The 25,593-nt window shown below is 42.2% G+C and overlaps 1 protein-coding gene across 1 annotated transcript; it reads left to right on the plus strand.

Annotated features, from left to right (window-relative positions):
* The first annotated feature begins 23,847 nt into the window (after nucleotides 1-23,847).
* On the plus strand, nucleotides 23,848-25,340 carry LOC123834690 (26S proteasome regulatory subunit 7-like). Its single transcript, XM_045863731.3, is given in 3 exon segments — nucleotides 23,848-24,619; nucleotides 24,622-24,864; nucleotides 25,064-25,340. Coding segments are annotated over 3 exon segments (1,260 nt in total). The 5' UTR covers nucleotides 23,848-23,862; the 3' UTR covers nucleotides 25,324-25,340.
* The last annotated feature ends 253 nt before the right edge of the window (nucleotides 25,341-25,593 follow it).

A 25,593-nucleotide genomic window follows, 5' to 3' on the forward strand; every position in this document is an offset into this window, starting at 1 on the left:
ATCGACATAAAGTGATTTAGGGAAACCATACAAATAAAGATAAGCAGAACATTTAGACATACTTAAATATTTTCAAATTACTATATTTCATCTAATCTAATCTAAGACATCATATTAGTCAGGGTCTATATAGGGAAAGATGAACCATATCAAGTATTTCTGATAGAGGCAATTGAATACAGGAACTGGTTATGCAGGTGTTGGAAGGTTACAAGTACAAAAAGGGGATGCTAAGGTTCCCATGATATGGAAACTGTAGTAAGCAGGTACCATGGTAGGGAATAAAAAGAGATGGGTTCAGACGCCTGTGTGGCTCAGTCGGTTAAGTGTCTGCCTTTGGCTTAGGACACGATCCCAGGGTCTTGGGATCAAGCCCCGCATTGGGCTCCCTGCTCAGTGGGAAGCCTGCTTCTCCCTCTCCCACTCCCCCTGCCTGTGTTCCCTCTCTCTCTGTCTCTCTCTCTCTCTGTCAAGTAAATAAATAAAATCTTAAAAAAAAACAAAAACAAAAACAAAAAACCTTATGTGTTGAAGCCCTCATGCTCAGTATCTCAGAATGTGACTACATTTAGAGATAAGGCTTTTAAAGAGGTGACTAAGGTAAAAGGAGGCCCTTAGAGTGGGTCTTACTCCAGTCTGACTGGTGTCCTTATAAGAGGAGACTAGGACACACAGAAGAAAGACACCAGGGATGGTAGTTTGTTACCATTCTTAAATGGAACGTAAACTCAACACATAAAGGGCCAGCAATTCAGGTACTAGCTGAAGTTGCAACGTTGTGAACATCTGTGAACATCTGTGAACATCTATGAACATCTATGATGAGGGTCACATGCATGCAGGTAATTAGAACTGCATCATAACAGTAGCCTGGCCAACTGTCAGGTGCACCTCAATTCCTAAGATCGAAAATGAGAAAAAAAAATGTGCATCTTAGACTTAGTGCAATACAGCCACTCCTTTATTCTTTAACCTTTCATGTGCCACAATTCCTTGTCAGGTCTATTGTCTCTAGAATCTGGTTTTTGTTTTTTGTAAGCACTTAATATTCAGTGAGTTCTGAACACATGTGTTTGGGTGAATTTAAGAGCTATATTCTTTATGTGGCCATTGACTCAGACATCCAAGAGAAAATGGGTAATTTAGTATTGACTTGTAAGTTAAAAGCAACCCGTGTAGGTGTAATTTTAAGACACAAATCAAGAGTCCTCCTTACCACAGAAGAATGAGTTTAATCTGCCAGCAAATGGAATCTTTACAGTGCTAAGTGAGGGAGGCTATGACTAAGGGAAGGAAGACGGCAATGACCCAATCCTTGATTTGACCTAACTTCTATCTGGACAGAAAGGAGGCAGGAGTGGAAGGGGGGTTGCTCAGTACCATACAGCAAAAATTTCTGTTATATTATTTTATCTAAAAGTTCAAGCTTTAACATTTAAAATAACTGTTGCAAATATAAGATTCTGTCATAACCACGATGTGTATGAAAATACATGCTTTAAGTTTCTTTCATTAAACTGCCAACTCTTCATCTCCTTGTCCTTATTCATTTCCTCTAGGGCTCCTAGAAAAAAACATGCCTTTAAGTACATATACATAAAAGCAAGTTAACAGAATATTATGGAGCTATCACAGAGAACAATCCCTTAGACAAGGGATTTCAGCTTTTACCAGTTTGAGAACAATCAGTAATTTCCTTCTCTGCAGTCCCACTGGGCTGAAATGTTCCCATTTACAAGTGCTGTCCCCAAACTGTAATTAAGCAATTATCTTCTAGTTTCCAGCACTGAATTTTTGCTTTGTCTTCTGGACTCTGTTTGAATGGGATTATTTTAAGATGCATTCAATTCTCTGTCCCTGTGCCCAAAACTCTATCACTCTTTGGCTTCTTCATGCATCCTATCTGTTAGGTATTGTGTCAGAAGCTTTTGCTTGCAAGTAGAAGAAAATGGTAGTCAAACGGGCTTCAACAGTAGAGGGGATTTATTGGCTCACATTACCAAAAAGTTTAGAGGTGAGGGAGCTCTCAGACATTGTTGCTTCTTTTGTGATTCTCTACACCTTGCTTTCCTAGGTTAGCTTTCTGATGCTTCATGGTCTTGAGATGGCAGCCAGGAGACTGTAGTTTTCCATAATTACTGAGCAAATTTGCTGAGTATTATGCAGACTGGACTGCCCCAGAGCAAACCAGAGCCAATCTTCCGTCTAAGATAAATACCTCATTGGCAATAGCCCATATATGGAACAACCTAAGTGACCATCAATGGATGGAGGGATAAAGAAGATGTAGTATATATACACAATGGAATATTATTTCAGCCATGAGAAAGAAGGAAATCCTACCATTTGTAACAACATGGATGGACCTTGAGGACACTATGTAAGTGAAATAAACCAGACAGATAAAGACAAATACCCCATAGTATCACTTACATGTGAAACCTAAAGAAGGAAAACAAAAGTCAAACTCCAAAACAGGAAGAAGAAAAGTGGTTGCCAGGGGGTCAGAGTAAGGAGAAGTTAGTAAAAGAGTTCAAACTTGCAGCTCTAAGATGAATAAGGTCTGCGGATCTAATGTAAAATCTTGTGACTCTAGTTAGAACACTGTATTGTATAATTGAAATCTGTTAAGAGAGCAGAACTTAAATATTCTCACCAAGAGAAAAAAAAAAAGGAGAGAAGTGAGGTGACGGATGTGTTAATTAACTAGATGGGAGAAATCCTTCCACAGTGTGTATGTGTGTGTGTGTGTGTGTGTATGTATAATCACCACAATATATGTGTTAAATATCTTACCATTTTATTTGTCAATTATACCTCAATAAAGCTGAAATTTTTTAAAAAAGAAAAAAAAATTATTTGGTTTATCTGGAAAATGACCTTTGACGAAGGAGTTGGGATTTCTATGATTGGTTTGACCCATCAGATCCTGCCCTGGAGCTGGGTTTGTTGGAGGAGAATAGATAGATACTGGGGAGCTAAAAACAATATATGCTTTAGGCTGATGATTATTTTACTTTCCTCTTTGTATGTTTTTTTCTCATACTCTGCAATTTTTGTTTCTGATTTTTTTTTTCCAGCTGATCCTGAATACTGCCATTTTAGTTTGGTTATCAGCTAAATGTCTGGTTTTAACTGAACGTAGGTTCCTTTTTCTTCCACTATGTGAGCACCCAAAGAATGAGACAAACCAAAGCAAGTTTTCACTGCTTTCTTCTTTATGTTCTTTCTCGTGCTCCCTGGACACAGTGGCGAGTGGAAGGAGGTGTGGTGGGCATATCTCAACAGCCTGCAGCTCTGCAGGACCTGGTCTGGCCTCATTGGGTCAGGGAAGCTTTAGCAGTTGTGGCAACAGGCTGCAAGTGAAATAGATAAAATCTATTCTATCTATTCTCAGCGTGTCTGCGAGAGAGAGTTGGGGGTTTGCCCATGTCATGGGAAATTCAAGTAAAGTCAAAATTGTTAAGAATGGCCAAAAACTGGGATGCCTGAGTGGCTCAGTTGGTTGGGAGTCTGCCTTCGGCTCAGGACATGATCCCAGAGTCCCTGGATTGAGTCCCACATTGGGCTCCCTGCTCGGCGGGAAGTCTGCTTCTCCCTCTGCCCCTCCACCTGTTCGTGCTCTCTCTCTCACTCTCTCCCTCTCAAACAAATAAATAAAATCTTAAAAAAAAAAAAAAAAGAATGGTCAAGAACTCAGAGGCTACTCTGGAAAAACAAACATACTACAACAATCCCGTCAAATTGTATTACCAAGTGCCATTATATGCTTAAATATTGAATTTAACATTAGTCCCTACATAAAAACTATAGTAGTATAATCATGTTGTACCCTTTTTCTTGCATCTTAATTCTGTCAGGCTTTGACTCAACTAGATCAGTCTGGGGACCATGCTTGTATGAGTATCACGTAAGCCATCCATTGGAGCCAAATAGTTATTTATAATATTTAACATATATTAACACATTTAATTTGTGCATTGCTGTATTTTATTATAAACACTACCAGCCATGTTGATCTTTTCAGAATCAAGACTCAATGAGTCCAAAGATTAACACTTTGTTCATTTAGTATTATTTTTAATCAGAATAGTGTAGGTACATAGTTTTGAAATCAAATAATACTGCAAATCTAATAATGAAAAAGATACCCTCAAATCCTGCCATTCTCACCTCTGAAATAGCCACTATCAACTCTTAGGTTGTTGTTGTTGTTGTTGTTTTGATATTTATCTCCATATGTAATATAATTATACTGCTACCTTTTGATTTTCTACTAAGAGAGTTTTGTTTTCTTACCCACATATCCTAATGCCAACTGACACATTCATGTCCTCTCTTTGTCCCTATCCCACTCTTCCTTCCTCCTTGACTCTCCTAATACAATATAGTCATGTCATAATGTTCTATTAAATCAATACTGTGCTTCTGTTATTATATCTATGTAAATATGACTCCCAGCTGAGCCAATTTGTGTAATATGATTGCATTTTTTGCTGGTGTTTCAATAATTTCTCCATCTTTTCTTTTGCGTAGTTTAATCTTTTGCTGTTAAGTCTGTGCTCCCTCCCACCCCCACCCCAGTCTCTGCCCTCAATGCTCTTCTCCACACAGTTCAGCACAGCAACCTATTGACTCCATTTTCTCCAGAGAGGTCTGTGCTGAGCCCCATGTCCTCTTGCTCTATCTAGGACTTCTTGTTTGTGAGGCTGCCGCATAGCTGTCATCCGGGGACTTTCTTTTTTCAATGCTGGGATTCCTGAGAGAGCAAAATACTAACATTATCTTGGAAGCTGCAAATGGATCCTATCAAAAATCTGTCCCTGCCACTGTTGGTAGTCACTGGAAGGACTCAAGAGCTAGAAAATGAATATTAAAGTCATGTTTTATCAGAGGGAATGAGACATATGCAAGGTTCATAGTTGAAGCAAGCCAAAAAATGTTATGTTTTCCATATTATTGTAGCTTGACCATTGATATTTAGTGTTTCTGTTGGATTTATCCAAGCATATTATTCTTTTATTTTTCCTTCCAATTTTTTTTTTTCTATTTCTTTAGCGTTATCTACCCATCTTTCTGGCCACCAACTTTTATATCACTTCTGTGATCTCTTTGACTTCTGGACTTAAGACTTCAAGGTTATCATATAACTTTTGTACTCCTTCAAACTTTTAAACCTTTGGTTAAATTAGTAAAGCTGAAAGTAAATGACAATCCTGATGAAACAAATGTTCATATATGCATACAGTTAATATAGTTATTTTATGTACTAGTTTGAGTTCAAAATCACCTGTGTTTAATGAAGCACAGAATCAACATTCTAACCTTAATTTAAAAAATATTAGAAAGATACATGCTCAGAAATACATACATCCTTATAGTTATTCCCTGTTACCTATTAATGTCAATATTTATCAATTAACAGATTTGATTTTTACAACATCACTGGATGCTTACCTGTCCATTGACTGAAGTGCTCATATGAAGTTCACCTCTAGCTGAACCTACCTGAATATGTCTAAAGCATACCTGAGCATATAGATGTATAAATATGGAAAGAGAGAGCTTGATACATGGCACCTAATTTACAGAGCATTTACTGTGTGCTAAGCACTTTTCTAACTGCTATATTTGCATTAACATCATGAGTTCTTATTGTAAGCTAATGAAATTGTATTGTTATGACCTCCATTTTAAAGACAGGAAAACTGATGCATAAGTGTTCAAAGCCACATAACTAATAAAATGGTAGGGCCAGTATTCTAATCCCTATCTGCCTGACTCATAGCTGGGGTTCTCAGTCACACCACAATACAGAGCATGTGTTATGACCTGATAGGAACCAAGAAGCTATTGATTGGGTCTCATATATGGAGTGTCAATTTTCAAGCACCTGGCAGCTGGTAGTCTGCCGAAAACACTGAAATGTGACATAACCATACTCCTTCCAGCAACAGTATTTGAAATTTCCAGTCAGTCTCCATCCTGGTCAACAATTGATATTGTTGGTCTTTCTCATTTTAGGCATTTTGTTGGATTGTCAATGGTGTCTCTTTGAAGTTTCAGTTTGTATTTCCCTGATGCCCAATGAAGCCGATCACCTTTTCATATATCTACTGGCCCCTTGTATACCTACTCTTTCAAAGTGTCAGTTCTAATCTTTTGCCCATTTTTCTTTTCTTTTCTTTTTTTTTAAAGATTTATTTATTTATTTTAGAGAGAGAAAGAGAGTACTTGCAAGCAGGGGGAGGGGTTGAGGGAAAGACCCTCAAGTGGACTCCCTGCTGAGTGCAGACCCCAACATGGGGTTCAGTCCCATGACCCATAAGATCATGACCGGAGCCAAAAATCATAAGCCAGACCCTTAACCAACTGAGCCATACAGGTGCCCCACCTTTGGTCCATTTTTCTGTTTGGTTGCCTGGATGATAATATTTAATGGCCTAATAATAATTTGGGGCCATGTTTTTCAGGAGCATGGAACAATCCCACTTCTGTAGGGCTGGACATTTTGCTGTATAGAGTTGTTGCAGTTTACTGAGTGTAACTGTAGTTCCACAAAGTTTCATAGGGAAAAAATGCTTCTCCACGTTTCTCCAGAAATTAAAAGCTGTCATAAACAATATATGTATTTGGCAACTGGTACTTAACACCTGACATGTTGGTGGGGCACTTTTCTTTCTATCCCAATTGCCATATGCTCCCAGGTGACAACTCTGTGAACGCCTACCTCTTAGACAAATGCTGACCTGTTACCGCTTGACATATGGTGAGTGGTAGGTAGACCTTTGCTTCCCTATAGGGCATCTGCTTCCCACTGATTTCCTGGAGAGGTCAGTGTGCTTTTGGTCATATGCCTATCTAAGCCATACAACATTGACACTTCCCTTCCCCGGGGGCAAGAAGCCCAACCCATGTCAGCGGCCACACCAGTTTTTTTACTTGGCACGAATTGGGAAATGATTTTTTTTAAAAGTAGAGGTTTGAGTACTGTTCTATCATTAAAAGGCAGGAGTAGAAATAATGGGGACTTTGGTGGTAAATATACATGAGTTGCTCAACCTATGTGACAGTCACATTTCTTTTTTTTATTATTATTATTACGTTATGTTAATCACCATACATTACATCATTAGTTTTTGATGTAGTGTTCCATGATTCATTGTTTGCGTATAACACTCAGTGCTCCATGCAGAACATGCCCTTATTGGCAAAATGGGGATAATTATACAGGAGCCACTTTTCAATGTTGTTGTGAGGTCAGAGATTCTGTATACAACAGGACCAATCTGGAGAAGTGTTTCAACTGTAAACAAAAGGCATAAAAGGCCTTGTTTCAGGTTTCTATGGTGCATGCAGATCACATCAAAACTTAGTGGCCTTAATAGGTCTCAGAAGGCTAGCTGGCATTTATCTGGAGGCTTGAGGGGAAGAATTCCACTTCCAAGTTCACTCGGGTTGTTGGCAGAAGCCAGTTTCTTGCTGGCTCTTGGAGAGGGCAGACTGGGGGGTGTGGTGGGGGAGGGGACCACTCATTGCTTCAAGAGGCAGGTGCTCCCTGTGTCTTCAAACTAGGGAGAATGCATTGAGTCCTTCTCAGGCTTTAAATCTGTCTTCTTCTGCCACCAGCCTGGGGAGCTGGACTTTATCTTATGGGTAATGAGGGAGTGGAGGCTTGTCACATTTCAGTGTGTTCAGTGGAATTCCAGCTGCCAGTAACTAGATCTCTGTGCCTGAGGATTTTTCTGCAACCTCAAAAAGCCGCTGCTCTGCCTGTGTGTGAAAATCAAGATGTACTATGGACTTAACCATCATGAGTCACTGGTTGAGCAGCCCTCCAGCCATGACTGATGGTAGTGTATAAATAGCCCGCGTTCCTCAGGGTATTCGTTTCTTAGGACTTCCCTAACAGAGTACAATAAACTGGACCTAAAACAACAGAAATTTATTCTTCCACATTTCTGGAGACTAGAAGTTCAAAATCAAGGTGTTGCTAGGACCAGGCTCTCTCTAAGACTCTGGCTAGAACCCTTCCTTGCCCCATTCTAGCTTCTGCTGTCACCACTAATCCTTGGTGTTCCTTGGCTTGGAGCTGTATGAGTCCATCTCTGTCTCCATCTTCATGTGATATTCTTCCCTCTTCATATCATCTTCTTATAAGGGCACCAGTCATATTGGATTCAGGGCCCACCTTATTCCAGAATGACCACATCCTTACTAACCTAATTAAATCTGCAATGACCCTATTTCCAAATAAGTTTACATTCTGAGGTACTAGGGGTTAGAACTTCAACATATCTTTTTGGGGGACATAATTCTACCCATAACACTTAAGGTGGGAAAATTCTTTGGTGTGAATTTTTTTTTTTTTTTTAAGATTTATTTATTTATTTGACAGAGAGAGAGACAGCGAGAGCAGGAACACAAGCAGGGGGAGTGGGAGAGGAAGAAGCAGGCTTCCCACTGAGCAGGGAGCCCGATGCGGGGCTCGATCCCAGGACCCTGGGATCATGACCTGAGCCGAAGGCAGACGCTTAACGACTGAGCCACCCAGGCGCCCCTCTTTGGTGTGAATTTTACAACATTTACCGGTTTATCCAGAGTATTGTGCTTTGGTTGCCCACTGTGGTAACTGGTTCTATAACACTTATATTGGCTGCCTTCCCTCCCCCCATCATGTCCCTCCTCCCTGCTGGTGTTCCCTTTATGTCCTAAATAAGCTTTCTACACTCAAGTCCTTATCTCAGGGGACCTAAACAAAAATAGTTTGTTTCTGGGGGAACCCAGACAAAAATAACAAAAATAATGAAGACTTTTGAGGGTGGATTGACCTGTTCAAAACTCACCTTTTTGACTTTAGTTGACAGTGTCACAAAATTGGAGGTCCAGGGTGACACAGAGAGGGTTCTGGGGCTGGATAGAAGCACCTTGATGCCATAGCTATTTCCAGGCTGGACCGAGTATAAAAGAGACAGACTCTGTTGGTGTACAGGATGGTGTCTTGCTTTCTATAAATCCTGTTGGTATCCGCTTCTTAAATTCTGCTTAGAACCAGAAGGTTGCATGCCTCCATCAAACACAATGACAAACAGCTTTGAGCCCTTAATTGTGTTGTCTGAGATTTATACTGTTTATAAAAACAGTCCTGGTAGAGGTTCAACTGTGGTCAATTTAAGGATCATGTCTTTCTCTAGGTTAGTCTCAGGGTTTCTTACACTCTTAGCTTACCTAAGGATTCTTAAACATATAATTTCCAAAAAACTCTCCTTAACCCAATTCCTCCATCAATTTAACTCAGTGCTTATTAACATACTGGCAAAGAGTTGTTACTTCAAAGCAAGAAAGCAGAAAACAGATTTTTAGTCCTTAAGAAAAAGAAAAGCAACACGATAATAACAAGAATACGCATCACAATATCAAAGACGATGCTGGTGTGAAATCAAAGGGTAGGACCGGAATGGTTGGTAAAGGGCAAAGTCAGGTTGTTTTCATAACTCAGTCTCCTGTGCCTGTCAGAGAATTATCCAGTAGTGATCATGAATGCAATGGTCATAAATCTCTTTCACATATGAAGAATCATTTGTGACAACCTTGAAACTAAGATCTAGATGAGCCAAGAAATATGTAATCAACCCTTTGACCCCTGCATGATCATCCTTTCCGGTTCCTTTAGCAGCTGAATCCCTGAGCACATGCTCCCCCATTTTCTCATGCCGCTCTCTGGACATGAGTAGAATCTTATGCCTGTAAGGTCATGTCTGTTTGGAGCACAGAGACTGAGATCGTGCCCCCCGCATTATGTAGTAGGCATGGCAGTATTAGCAGCAGACCAGCCATGAGAGGCCCGCAAGGTTTGGTTTCTTTCTTTCTTTCTTTCTTTCTTTTTTAATTTAATTTTATTTATTTGAGAGAGACAGAGACAGACAGAGAGAGAGAGCCTGTGAGTGGGGGGGGGGGAGAGGGGTAGAGGGAGAGGGGAAACAGACTTCCTGCTGAGCACAGAGCCCAAAATGGCCCCATCCCATGACCCCATCAGAGACCAAGAGTTGGATGCCTAACCGACTGAGCCACCCAAGTGCCCCAAGGTTCAGTTTCTGATTAGATGTGCTGTTTGTATGGTGCCACGGCTTACAGCTCATGCATTTATTATATTAACTATTGTATTCTGTGTTGCGTTCCAGCAATGGTTCATTTATATATGTATCCTCAGCACTTAGCAGAGTCTTACCCATAGGGAATGCTCAAAAATGTTTGTTAAAGAAATTAACTGCTTAGAAGTTTCTGAAGATGAGGTCTGTGACAGAGCATAAAACCCTGAGGAGTAAGCTTAGAGTTGAATATACACTTGAAAGATGAGGGTGATCACCCAGGAAAACAAGCCACATAATCAGATGCTAAAAATTCCAAGTATGCATAATGAAGATATGCAAACAGCCCCTAAAGAATCATAGCTTTGTCTAGGTCCCTTTTACTGGAGATTGTTTATAAGCTGATTCTATTCACTTGGTGGGCAAATGATGGCATTCCTTTAACACGTGATCTGGGGAGTAAAGAAGTGAGAAAAAAGAAATGGGGTGAAGAGGTCTTGGTAAATGTGTTCTGCTCAGTAGTGAGGGATGCTCTGTATCAAATGGAGCTCAATTTCTAGTGGAGGTTGCCCTTACTTTAAAAAAGCATCTGTTCTACCCTCTGAGGTATGTGTGTACATAACTGATTCTTAGTATCACATTAAACAATTACACAGGCAATACCATATCACACATGGAATGATCGTCATGTCTCTGGCATGCTCTTCTTGTGGGATGCTTCATGGTGTTACTCAGAAAGGAACACGATATTGCCCAAAGTCAGGAGCCATCCTGGGCATGGGAGGGAGTGCTCTGCTGAACATGGCCACAGACCAAACAGGCAGACCCAGGTTTTTTCTTTAGTCAACACATAAAAGAGGTGGCCCACAGTTCATCTGGAGTGTTGGAGACACAAAGCCTCCGTAAAGATGACCCTGAAAAAGAATGTTATATGCTCGCTGATGCAGAAACCAAGGATTATTTTCAAATGCTAGCACAGGCCCTGAAATAATACGATAGCCACCATGAGTAGAGCTCCTACTCCGTGCCAAGCATTACACGTGCCTCGTAAGTAAACCTTAGCACAATGCTGTCAAATAGGTGTGCCCACAGATCGGAGATAAGATAATAGATGTGAAGTGAGCTCCAGGTCACAAACTTATAAGAGGCAGAACAAAGGATTCAAAACTAGGTTTGTGTGATTCTCCAGATGGGAGATCTTTGCAGGACACTGCCGTGTAGTGCCTTCATGCAGAATAGAGCAGGACAAGACTTTATTTGATATGTCAAAGAGGGTTAGCCGGCTTGCAAAATAGAAGAATCCAAACCAGACAATTTTCACAATAGAAGTTCAGGGTTGTTATCAGGTCCCTAATAAAGGATCAGCCCGGGTTGGTCTAAGAATCCACCAAATGCCGTCATGCTTATAAATTAATAAGTCTACTTTTATCATTCAGGGATGCATGCATTTAAAGAATCTCTTCCAAGTCTTATGACAGATACTGATCTTGCTCAACTCTGGGGATCCAAGATTCTAAGTCTTTAAAGTGGGCCAAACCTTTCAATGGGCAGACGCTGATCCAGACTACTGTCAGCCCAAGCCTCATTCCCCCACCCACTGAAGCTGCCTTCAGCAAACAAAAGTTGCTGTCCTCAAAGAACTTCCACTTGATGAATAACCACCTTAAGTTTATGAGAACAGATCAGATGCCTCACATCTCCACGCAAACTCCTGCAGGTTGTCTCGCAATGAGATGAAAAGATTGCAAATTTATAAGGGGCATGCGCTGGACTTTTCATATTCCTTAGAACATGTCATCCAAGACTGATGTGATGAGATAGAGTCTGTAGAGAAATGCTCAGTGAGATTTATAAAAGGGATTAGCATTTAAGCAAGTAAAAATAGCACCTGTGGACATGTCAGGGAGACCACAATTTCTAAACATTATTAGGGGTCATCATTCTGTTTCTAGATGTAAACTGCTCACTAGCTAGGCCAGGAAGAAATCTCCTCGGACTACTCTCAGAGCAAGATATTGCAAGGCTCCCTTCCCTGTCCTCAACCTGGCCTTAGCAGTTAGGAGCTCCCACTCCATGACCCATAATTTGGTGTCTGTGAGGAGCACCAAATAGGAAGTGTCTGTAATCAAGCTTGGGGGGAGCTGTCCCAAGTCTGAATTTACTGAAGGGGATCTTCAGAAAGGGCAAGAAGGAAAGCAAAGGTATGCAAATAGAGCCAGGCAGGGGGAAAGATTAAATGTTGCTATCTGAATGCATAAATTTCTTCATGTTTAATAAGTACTCACAGATCTAGGAAGGAAAGTATCAGAGAAAACAGTTATAAATAGTATCCTCTCGTATCTGAGCAGCTTGTATTACCTGAGACCAGCACTGGGTCTCCGTATTTATACCATAGCACAGGAAACTTTTCTTTGGTTTCTGATTCAGTATTTCAGTGTTTCCAGATTTAGGCTGCTAATTTACACTCTTTACCTGCCCAGTGCCTACTACGACACCTTTCTGATACTATCATGTTGAGTTTCTTTTGGTAACTATTCTGCCCCCTCCCCAGTAAATCCAGGTACTTCGGGTGAACTGTCCATTCCCTTGCTCCCTGATCCAGGAGGGCTATCAGACTTAGACCCAGCCACTTGGCATGTTCCAAGACTGCTAAAATTTCTAACTCTGATTAGTCACAGATGCACACATGACCCAGTTGGTCCAAAAAGACTCAGCCATGAGAATTTTTTTTTGTTTTTTTATTAGAACTATTGAGAAGGAGAAGCTCTTTTACTGTCAGGGTTGGTTTCTGAGCTGGTAAGATGTAGACCTGGAGTGATAAGCACTTTGCCATCATGCAGGAAAGCGGAGTCCAGCAATGGAGAGAAGCTGAGTTCTGATGACAGCGTTTGAGCTCCTAGATCCTGCTATACCTGAAGGTAGCTATCTCTGCACTTTTAGGTATTATTCTAATAAGTTCTCTTTTATTGCTCTAGCCACGGTGGGTTAGGCCACTTTCAATGAATAGGTAGGATGCTAATGTACTTCTCAAGTCTTTTCTGGAGGCTAGGATTTGTCCCTAAACCTCGGCCACCTTGCCAGGGTTCCTGCCGTTAGACCTCTCTGATTCTGAGGATCTCCCTAGATCTTCTACTCTGTTCCTTTACATCGGTGTTTCTCAACTCTCAACCCCCCTAAGAGACATTTGACAATATCTGGAGACATTTTTGATTGTCATTTTTGATTGGGGTAGGAGGGCAAAGTCCAGGGGTGCTATGAAACATCCTATAATACACAGGAGAGCCCCCTACAACAAAGGATTATCCAGGTAAATGTTACTAGTGACTGTGATATAGTGATTTATAACAAGAAATATATATTTCGTCTTCCTCCTGGTTCCTAGCACAGAGCTCTTAGAATTTCCTAACCAGGGGTGCCTGGGTGGCTCAGTTGGTTAAGCGACTGCCTTCGGCTCAGGTCATGATCCTGGAGTCCCAGGATCGAGTCCTGCATCGGGCTCCCTGCTCGGCAGGGAGTCTGTTTCTCCCTCTGACCCTCCCCCACTCATGCTCTCTCTCTATCTCATTCTCTCTCAAATAAATAAATAAAATCTTAAAAAAAAAAAAAGAATTTCCTAACTGATAAGAGCAAGCAGGGTGTCTTTTGTTATGTTAATGAGGTGACTTTTGGACAGCCCCTACCTAGGTAGCATAAGAATGGGGGCTGGTTACCAGTAAAATCATCCATGTGTTTAGAAGGTTGGAACTTTCAGCCCCATCTCTGACCTCAAGAGTGGGGAGGACTGGAGACTGAGGCCACTGACCAATAGCCAATGATTTGATCAATTGATGCCTACTTGATGAAGCCGCCATAAAACCCCCGAAGGTCTGTGTTTGAAGAACTTCCTTTGGTGAATGTGGAGATGCAGGGAGAGTGTCCACCCAGAAAGCATGGAAGCTCCACGCCCCTTCCCACGTACCTTGCCTTATGAATCTTTTCCATCTGGCTCTTCCTTGTTTTTCCTTTTATAACAAATAGGTAATCTCATTTTTGTTTGTTTGTTTGTTTTTGAGGGCCTATCTGTATTTATTTACTTTTTATATTTATTTTTACTACATTAACATATAATGTATTATTTGTTTCAGGGCTACAGGTCTGTGATTCATCAGTCTTACACAATTCACAGCGCTCACCATAGCTCATACCCTCCCCAGTGTCCATCACCCAGCCCCCCCATCCCTCCCACCCCCCTCCACTCCAGCAACCCTCAGTTTGTTTCCTGAGATTAAGAGTCTCTTATGGTTTGTCTCCCTCTCTGGTTTCGTCTTGTTTCATTTTCCTCTCCCTTCCCCTCTGATCCTCTGTCTTGTTTCTCAAAATCCTCATATCAGTGAGATCATATGATACTTATCTTTCTCGGACTGACTTATTTCGTTTAGCATAATACCCTCTAGCTCCATCCACGTCACTGCAAATGGCAAGCATCTTCTAAGAAACTCCTTCCTTAAGTTCTATGAGCCACTCTAGCAAAGCAGTCAGACCTGAGGAGGGGGTCGTGGTAACCTCGGATCTGTGGCCCTTTGCTCAGAAGCACAGGTGGCAGGCTGAACTTGAAACTAGCGTCTCAAGTGGGGAAGGGGGAGTCTTTTCGGACCAAGACCTTAACCTGTGGGATTCAGTGCTGTCTCTAGGTAGACAGTGTCAGAATTGAGTTCCATTGCTGGACACCCAGCTGGTGTGGGGGAGAATTCCCACATCCGGGATCAGAAGTGTCAGAGGTAGTGCTGGAGCATTCGGAGTACTGTATGTCATGTAAATGATAACAACAGTGTGTTTTTTCATAGTGCTGCTGTTGAGAAACTGCTTTAGGTCTCCCAGGCACTAGCACTTGCCACCATTCATTCATTCTTTGTTCCAAACCCATACATTAGGGGCCCTGAGCTGAGCATCATATAGATGTCAGGGAGGCAGCATGGTCAAGGCCCAGTCCTTGCTGTCAGGGAGCCACAGAGGTATTGGACCCCACTAGCCTTGTCCTCTGGCTGCTTGCCTCAAGGAACCTCCCAGAATCTCAGATCCACCCTGGGATTCTCCTCTTGCGGTGTTGGACATCCTGGACGCAGTCCATTCTGTTGCTGCTTGAATCAGATCATGACAAGTCACATTCATCATCCCAAATAGATATTTTCAGCACAGCAATGCATCACTTGTAATGACAGCAGAGAATTTTCTCAGATTGCGTATGGTCTCAAAGAATTTCAACTTTTTCAGTCTTTCTTCTTAGTGTTTTGTTTTTGTTGTTGTGGCTTTCACGGGAATCTTTCTCGGGAGGAGCCACACACTATAATTATGTCTTTGTGTCTCCATGATGTGGTGAGTAATGGATGTGCGGTGAATTTACAAAGAGAGAGGAAATGAATGCAAATTTGCTCTTCTGTCTTGAGTATTTGAAATCTATAATCTTGGAACACTGTTCGCTAACGTCTGGTAGATAATTCTCCAGGTGTCCCTTTCACCTGATTATGCTGGTAGCGTATTTCCGAGCTCAGAAATTTGATCCAAAGACCTGGCTTCCTGAGTGAACCTGGGGGCTGTGGGGAGAATCACAGGCATGGAGGGATTTTCCTTGGTGAATCAAATGGACAGAACAGGTTGCTGTGGAAAGCGTTCTGACTGCTATTTTGAAAACCCGGTGGTGTATTTTTAGCCCGCACAACCTCTGTGCTGACACGTTTCCTCCCGGGGACATGCCACAGCTGCTAGGGGAAGGGAAACCCCAGCACCGTGTTCTCGTCCTGGAACAGCAGGCTGCGGGCAGGCCGGGAAAGCCCTTTTGAATTATAGCCGTGATAATCCTCTAGTTTACATGGCCACACACTCCAGCTTTGCACAGTTATTTTTTCACATAAAACAAAGGTGCCCTGGGGTCAGGTGGCTGCTCAGAAAGTGCAGACAGTGGAGGTTGAGGTAACAAAGGAGAGAACCCTGTGATTTGATAAAGGCGAGTCAGGGCCTTGCCCCTTTAGAGCAGTGTGCTTATAATTCACAGCTGGAGGGTCTGGAGGAATGACCCCACTGGGTTTCTTCATTCGTCATCAGTAAGTGGCCCTACATCCCATGGAACCAGAGACCTAGCTTGGCCTTCCGTGATTTCCGCAGAGTTGCGGGGAGGTAGGGACAAGGGTCTTCATGGGCTTCTAGCTGGATCATTTGTTATGAGTCGAATTAGGATGTCTTATTGCTCTGATCGTTTATGTACTCCTAATGGTCCAAATTAAAAATATCTTCCTGTTTCTTCTCTTTCCTTTAATTCTGTGCTCATGTACAGCAGATGATTAAAATGGAGTCCAGTTTTCTCTTCTTGAGCTGGGAACACTGCTGGAGATGTCTAAGTTATAAAAGGCATAAATAATGACTAACATGTATTTCACACTTCCTATGTACCAAGCATTAACTTGTGTGTAATATGCTCATTATCTAATTTAATCTCAGTGAAGAAGACACAATTATTATTTTCATTCTGTTGATGCACATGCCATAAGAGTTGTGTCTTTTGGTCTTATTCACTACTGCACCTATCCTAGAATAGTACCTGCATTATAGACGGTGTCCAATTAATATTTGTTGAATAATTTATAAAATGATGACATAACTCTGGATAAGAAAGATGGAGTAAGTTTTCTTGCCATTTCTTTCTTTTTTTGGGGTGGGGAGACAGAAGGAGAGGGAGAGAGAGAATCTTCAACAGTTTGGCTTCACGCCTAGTACAGAGTCTGACACAGGGCTCGATCTCACAGCTCTGAGATCATGACCTGAGCCAAAATCAAGAGGCAGATGCTTAACCGACTGAGCCACCCAGGCAGCTCTTCTTGTTACTTCTTATGATGGTAGAACACATTGTTGCAGACACCTTCAGACTGGATGAAATACTGATAACATAATCTGTTGGAAATATGAAACAGATAGTCACCAAGTCAGTTCTTTTTCAGAGAAGTCATAAAGAGACAATGTCCTGAGTTGAAAGCGGGCATAGGGACATGAGCCCCAAATTGATGCCTTCTTTCCCCCTTGAGGAAGGTGCCTTCTAGAGAAGGGGAGCAGAGCCTGAGAAGCTGAGAAGAGCTTTCAGAATAGGTACAGGGCTGAGGTACAGACATCAGAAGTCACTGCCCACCAAGACTCAAAGGCCATGTAAACACCCTGAGGATGCCGAGGTCCTGCACACCTGATTCTAATCCCAGCTTCACCACTATCTAGCTGGGCATGTTAGCCATACTTTGTGTGTGTGTGTGTGTTATTGATATACTTTTATTGACGCATCATCAGTGCACGCCCTGATGAATTAATGCAGCGTGAACATACCCATTTAACCACTATCCGGATCAAGAAATAGAACCCCAGACACCTTCCCCATGCCCTCTTTTCCCAGATAACCATTATCCAGACCTCTAATGCCATAAACAAATTTTGCCTGTTTTGTTAACTTTATATAAATATCTGGCTTTTTTCATCAGCTTAGTGTTTAAAGGACTCATCCATATTGCTTCATGTGGCCATATTCCATTCATTTTCTGTTGCTTTATATAATACTATTTGTAGCCCAACACAGGGTCAGTTTTGGTGATTTTCTACATGCTCTTGGAATGTGTACCCTGCAGGTGTTGGGTGCAGTATTCTACAGATAGCGCTTAGGTCACAGACACCTCATGGAATTTATATGTACTTTGTTATGTTATCCAACTCTTCTCTATCTTTATTGATTTTCATTTTTTCCCTATCAGTGACTGAGAATGGTGTGCTAAAATCTCCCATTATGAGACAGAAGGGACGTTAGAAATTACCTAGTTTAATTTTTTAATTTTACAGATTATAAACTGAAGCCAAGAGAAGGAAACAAATGGACTGAATAAAGACCATGGGTTGGCAGTGACCTAGGCCCTCCACACACATGATCCCATTCAGTCCTCACAAGAACCCTATAAGGTAGGTAAATGCCATGCCATCTTACAGTGAGGTTAAGTAACTTGCTCACTCTCTGGAGGCTAAAATGGATCATGTTATATCCTAACGTTCAGCACCTTTTGCCCACGGATTCACAGAAACTTGGCCTGATTGCCAGTTGTTCTGTGGGCATTAATCCAGGCTGCTACTCAGTGTTTCAGGAGATAGGGCATTGAGATGAAAAGGAATCAAGGCATGGGTGGTTTCCCCAGGAAATTCACAAGTAAATGGCAAAATCAACACATAAGTGCACAGTTACAGCACAGACTCAAGGGAAAGCTTCTCACATCCTATAAGTGAGTTTGGATTTCATCTCGAAGGCATTGGGAAAACCATAAAGAATTTTCACCAGGAATGGAGGCTGAGCATTAATTCCAGTGAAAGCTGGTGGCAGCCTGCACTGTGATCGTGGCAGTGGGGATTGCAATCAGGGCATTGGTTCAAAGGGCTTGTAGAAAGTAGTCCTCTGAATAGGCAGAACAATGCTTTTTCCAGCTTGAGAGCCTATAGTTGCCAGTGTAGATATGCCCTCTGCAGAAGGATTTGTTAGCACTGGGAAATCAGTGCAGATGAAAGCAATTCAAATAGTACCTTTATAGAATGACAGTACCCCTAATTTCTTATTCTCCTTGCTTGAGGCCATTCTTCTTGCTTGAGGTGGGAAGGGGGGCTTCCCTGAGGTAGAGAAAAGACCCAAGAAACCTTGGAAAAGCATCTGAGCTTAGAGTAAGTTTGAGCACGAAGACTGGGGTTTGTAGGTGGGGGGGATACTTCTCATCCCTGATCACACCCTTTCCCACCAAAATTTCAATTAGTTTGAGAAGCCCGCTTCATGATCCAGATGTGGCTGTTATTCCTGTCCAGTAAGTGCGTGACCATCCATGTTTCCCATCCCTTTGTCAGTGCCTGGTCAACTCGGGGGCTATCTGGACACTCCTGTGTTACAGCAAGCGAGCATTTCTGAATTGAGCCCAAAGGCCAGGTAGTCATATGTGAGCTCCCGTTCATCTTACCTGCAGTAGGATTAGGTTCCACACCCTTTCTGGCTTTGGAGTGAATCTCCTTTTGGGACCCCTAGACCTTTGTCTACCTAGCAACTGGCACACATTTCAGCTTACACTCCAGAATACTTTTTTTCCCTAGCCTCCACCCAAAATTCAGTTTTCCAGTTGTCCTTTAAGAGTTGCCTCTTGTTTTAAATTTTCTTTTATTTTAATGTCTCCAAATAGGGATTTAGAAAAATAAAATATTCTGGTTTTTTTTTCCTCTGTTAAAAACATAACAAAAAATAGTGATTTGGGGCGATGATTTAAAATTATCAGCATGATCACGAGTGTTTGGACTTGCTTTGATAGTACAATGCTATTGTTGCCTGTAAAGCGTTTGGTATTACACAAAATGCCTCATGTCTACTACATTCTAATAGAGTAGCTTTCTCTCCTAGCTTTACAGTTAAGTCTTAATAACAGTAGTTCATCTCTGACTTCCAGAGTGATGCACTGTTGAACCCAACAGAGCCATGTTTTAGATCCGTTCCAACCAGTTCATGGGGTTTGTGATAGCTGTGGCCACATCATTTTTCTAGAAGATTGTACTTGCTGAAACACTGAACCTATCTTAGTAAATTTGAGGAGAAATAGTAACAGAGAGTAGCCGGTGACCTTTCAGAAGAAAAGATACATTTCTGGAGGCTTTCTTTGCCTGGGCTTGCAGTGAATTCTCTCACCTTGGTTAATCATCCCTTGATAACTTATAGTTCAGATTTTCAGGACTGTCCCTAAATTATATTTCACTCTTGGAATATTTGATATTCAGAATCTCCAAATTGTAGGTCTCTTGGTGTGAGCTATGTACCAAGAACTTTAAAAATCTATACGTGACCTTTGCCTGCCTTCTTCACTCTAAGCCCCAAATGTAGTGAAAGAAGTCGCCTATTTTCAGTGACTGAAGGAATTGTTTTCTCAGTGGAGGAGGTATGTTATTACCTTCCACAATTTGACTTAGGTGAGCCACAGAATCCAAAACCTAATTTCCCTTTTGGCAGGAGGGTGTTTTGTGGTCCCAAGAAAGGAAAAGGACCCCAGGATGTCAAAGCTGGGATGGGAGCCAAGGTCCAAGAAGTCAAAGGCAGGGCGTATGTGGGCTGGGGGTCAGTGGAGAGTTGCCAGACATGAGGGAGGCAGGGGTAGAGACGGACGTCTGTAACCAGAAGAGAGAAAGCAACAGAGTTCGGAAATGAATGAACTCAATGGGGAGTCAAGAGAAATGGAAGGGTCCTGTGTGGTCCCTGTTTTAGACGCCATGCTGCTGCTCAGACCTCCCTTTGCTGATAAAGGTCTTATTCTCCCAGCTGCCAATAGCGCTGCTCAGAATGTCCCTCAGCTGTCGGTCCTCTTTGGGGTTGGGCAGCTCTCTTTCAATGACTGACCAAGGCAGGAGTATAAAGTCTCCATCCACTCACCCCAACTGAGAACCACGCTCAGGGGCCCTCACAGTTCCAGAGCGCCCACTGGGTTGAGTTGAGTGAGCCTTTCATTGGGACTGTATCACAGCCCAGCTTCTCCCTTTGTCCAATCCTGTTCCTTCCTTCCCATTCCATAGGTGCTGATTCCAAAAGCATTCTGTAATAAACATCCCACATGCTCATCTTTGTCTTAGAGACTGCTTTCTGGGGCACTCAATCAGGGGCAGTCAGCTAAAGCCCCTTTTCATGTTTGAAATTTGTCTTTATGAACAGCCTGGACTGAGATATGAGGATGGTCAAATAAGTTTAAAACTTAAACAGCAAACTAGAAGCTCAAGGTATAATGGTCTTTCATGTCCTTGTATGGCCTACAGTGCTGAACAAGTGAAAAAGGATTGTCTACATGGGAAAACTCAAGTGTGTACGGCCTTAGGGACATGCAGACAAAGGCCCTGACCTTTCCTAGTTTAGGTCACACCTAACCTCAGAAGAGATAAGAACTGGACCTCTGGGAGGCAGCCAATTGAACCTTCAAGCCAAGGACATGAACAGAAATTGGTTCAGAGAGTAAACTTAGGTCTATAATGAGGAATCCATTAGATGAAGGGCGGTATAAAGAGACAAATGAGTGGTGTCTTAGGCTCCTTCTGGATGCTGAAGTCCACTAGGGCAAGAACTGGTATTTAAAGGAGTCACAGCAGGAAAAATTCCCTAGGTTTCCTGAAACCTGGAAATGAAAGAAACTAATCAAAGAGAGGGAGGTCATTAGCACCTAGGATTTCTACCGCAGGAGGAACTTCATCCACAGCTTGCTGCTGAAGATCAGACAGATCCAGCTGGCGTCCTGACAGCCTGGGAAGAGCCCTGTCAGGCCAAGACAGGGGCAGTGTCCTCAGTCACCGCCCCGCCTCTCCACATCTACAAAGCCTGGCTCTCCAACCTCAAAGCACAGACGGGGAACCGACCACGTTGTGTTGGCCCATAACTCTTCGTAGCATTTACAACTGTTTTATGAAATGGAGAGTTGTGAGATGGGCACAGTATATTTCTTTTCTTGGTTCCTTCAGAGCAGATTACAGAGCTCTGGACATTGAATTTGGTGCACTTGCAAATTACTTCTGGGTATTATGTGGTCAGGTCCTGTCCTTGCACCCATAACACACATTTTCCCTCCTTTAAATTCAGCTTAGTTCCATGGATATGTACAAATATATTCATGATTAATTTAAGATAGGTCAAATGTCTAAAAGTGTTAGTGTGGAAAGCGAGGATGATGATTTTACGCAGTGGACTCAAGCTTTTTGGTACATGACAGATATCAAATTTTAGGATGTTTTGCTAGCACAAAATTCAAAATGACATGAGCCAAGACAGAAATAATTGTAACACAGTCGACATCTACAGGACTACAGCATCTTGCTGCATCTATAAAAATGTCCACACTATTCATTTTGTCCTCCATTAGCATCAGGCTTTTGTTAAATAGAATGACTTGCTTCCCTAATGTTAGATTCTTATATTTGGAGGACTGGGTCTCCATGTTTCAGGAGACATATAGTCTTCCAGCTTGACATTCCCCATGCCTCTTCCCCCTTACACCAACATCACCACAAACGTATGTATACCCAGGCAGTAAAGATAAGATTTTATTTGTTGATCAAAAGTACAGTGTGCTGGTGCAAACTCTAACTGAAGTGTTATATGTAGTATTTTTGTTGAACATATTTAATTCTGTGAGACAATCTACAATTGAGTGTGAATTTTTTTTTTAAGATTTATTTATTTATGAGATGCCTGGGTGGCTCAGTCGGTTGAGCATCTGCCTTTGGCTCAGGTCATGATCCCAGGGTCCCGGGATCGAACCCCACATCGGGTTCCCTGCTCAGCGGGGAGCCTGCTTCTCCCTCTCCCTCCTGCTTGTGCTCTCTTTTGCTATCTCCCTCTCTCTCTCTCTCAAATATTATTTATTTGAGAGAGTGTGAGAGAGAAAGAGAGAGTGCAAATGGGGGTAGAGGGAGAGGGAGACTCCTCAGGCAGACTCCCTGCTGAGCATGGAGCCCAATGCAGGGCTCTATTCCAGGACCCTGAGGTCATGACCTGACCCTAAACCAAGAGTCAGACCTTAACCACCTGAGCCACCCCAGTGCCTCTAAGTATGAATTCTTAACTGCTTTATCTCTTCTCCTCTCACTGTCCTGATTAGTATTATCTTGTTCATTTCCACAGATGAAAGAAAGGGAATGGGGGAAGAAAATGAATTCCTGGGCTGTTTTTTTTAAAAACTGATACCATTACATGCTTAAAAGATCGTAGTCTGGTAATATGTATATATTTTCAAATACCACATAAAAGGCAGTGTATACCTGATCAGCCTCTTGTCTTTTGTTTTTCCACTGAGTATTTTATACTGGAATGAGATCCATTTTAATACACGTAGCAGGGCCTTATTTAAAAAAAAAAAAAACAACTCATGCTACTGGATCATGTGAAGCTATCATGTTTTATTTAATCAGACCCCAAATTATGAATATCTAGTTTACCCTTTACAACTGTAGACAAAGCTGCAAGGAATGTTTGTATATTAATTTACAGCCTGTCAGCTACCTATAAATATCACATCTGAATTTCCCCAGGTTCTGTACAATTCTCCTGGCTCTGAAACACAACTTCAAAGGTCAGTGAGGAGAAAGTAGGATACTAGACCTTGTGGGGAGTTAACCCCCTATTCTCACGCCTGCCATTGCAACCTCCAGCTGCCATGTTTATTTTTCATCAGCGCATCACTACTTGGCATTTCCCCTGACACATCAGACTGCTTCCCAGTTTCCTGCTTGCTGCCGGCAGGGCTTTTCTGCACTGAGCACCGAACACATTTCTACTCATCTTTTAAAACCTATTCACACATCATCAGTCCTAGGCAAGCACCTTCCCTCTGCTTCCAGAATTAATCACCTTATTTGCATGCCCTCTACCGTGTACACATTTCTGTTACTGCCCAAATAACAATTTATTATAATTATGTGTGTACATGTTTGACTTCCCTATTGGTCTCTAAGTTGCTGGCGGGTTGGGACTGGAACTTATTTGTTTTCCCATCTTTAATGCTAATCTCTGTCATCTAGAGCCTTGACTAATGTTTGCTAAATGGCACAGGAGAAAATTCTAAGTGAATTTGGCTATATTTAAAAGAGAAACATTTGAGGCTCGGAATCCATGGTTAGTTTTAGATCTTTAGGAGACAATGGGGACCTTTGTGGTAGAAAAGGCCCTTTGGAAGCGACAGAGGTGCTGTGTAATCAGTAAGGAATTGAGGCACTCGGAGCACCTAAAATGCCGGATTACCTCAGTGCCAGTCAGTGGAAAACCAAGGAAGATGAGAAGGACGACAAGCCCATCCGAGCTCTGGATGAGGGGGATATTGCCTTGCTGGAAACTTATGGTCAAAGCACTTACTCTAGGCAGATAAAGCAGGTTGAAGATGACATTCAGCAACTTCTCAAGCAAATTAATGAGCTCACTGGTATTAAAGAATCTGATACTGGCCTGGCCCCACCAGCACTCTGGGATTTGGCTGCAGATAAGCAAACACTGCAGAGTGAACAGCCTTTGCAGGTTGTGAGGTGTACGAAGATAATCAATGCTGATTCAGAGGACCCAAAGTACATTATCAATGTGAAGCAGTTTGCCAAGTTTGTGGTGGACCTCAGTGATCAGGTAGCACCTACTGACACTGAAGAAGGGATGAGAGTTGGGGTGGACAGAAATAAATATCAGATTCACATTCCGCTGCCTCCCAAGATTGACCCAACAGTTACCATGATGCAGGTGGAAAAAAAACCTGATGTCACATACAGTGATGTGGGTGGCTGTAAGGAACAGATTGAGCAACTTAACCTTGGCATTGATCCTCTCAAGGGTGTGCTGCTCTTTGGTCCGCCGGGTACAGGCAAGACCCTCTGTGCCCAGGCAGTTGCCAACAGGACTGACGCTTGCTTCATTCGACTTACTGGATCTGACCTTGTACAGAAGTATGTCGGTGAGGGGGCTCGAATGGTTCGTGAGCTCTTTGAAATGGCCAGAACAAAAAAGCCTGCCTTATCTTCTTTGATGAAATTGGTGCTATTGGAGGGGCTCGTTTTGATGATGGTGCTGGAGGAGACAATGAAATGCAGAGAACGATGCTGGGACTGATCAATCAGCTGGACGATTTTGATCCTCGAGGTAACATTAAAGTGCTGATGGCCACTAACCGACCTGATACTTTGGATCCAGCACTGATGAGGCCAGGGAGATTGGACAGAAAGATTGAATTTAGCTTACCTGATCTAGAGGGTCGGACTCACCCTTTTTTTTTTTTTTTTAAGATTTTATTTATTTATTTGAGAGAGAGAGAGAGCACATGAGAGGGGGGAGAGTCAGAGGGAGAAGCAGACTCCCTGCAGAGCAGGGAGCCCGATGCAGGACTCGATCCCGGGACTCCAGGATCATGACCTGAGCCGAAGGCAGTCGCTTAACCAACTGAGCCACCCAGGCGCCCCCCGGACTCACATTTTTAAGATTCACGCTCATTCAGTGAGTGTTGAAAGAGATATCAGATTTGGGTTGTTAGCACGACTGTGTCCAAAGAGCACGGGTGCTGAGATTAGAAGCGTCTGCACAGAATCTGGTATGTTTGCCATCAGAGTACAGTGAAAAATTGCTACTGAAAAGGATTTCTTGGAGGCTGTAAATAAGGTCATTAAGTCTTATGCCAAATTCAGTGCTACTCCCCTCTATATGACATACAACTGATCCCTGAAGGCTTTCATGAAAACACCTCTTTTCATTGGAATCCTAACTTTATTAGACTTGTTAATAACCATTACACACACAAAAATAAAGCATTTCAAAATTGTAAAAAAAAAAAAAGAAAAGAAAAGGCCCTTTGGAGAGATGGTGATATCAGCTTGTCTTCCTGCCTACTCTGTGTGAGTTTTGGCATTTTGTTTTGTATGACATTCTTCAGCTTGTTGGTATTACAATGTTGGAGGTTTTGCTAAGTGAATCAGAAAATTTCAAGTT

Source organism: Mirounga angustirostris, unplaced genomic scaffold, assembly GCF_029215605.1.
Source record: "Mirounga angustirostris isolate CCGP_5_RB_7025 unplaced genomic scaffold, mMirAng1.0.hap1 SCAF_1, whole genome shotgun sequence".
Taxonomy (NCBI): Eukaryota; Metazoa; Chordata; class Mammalia; order Carnivora; family Phocidae; genus Mirounga; species Mirounga angustirostris.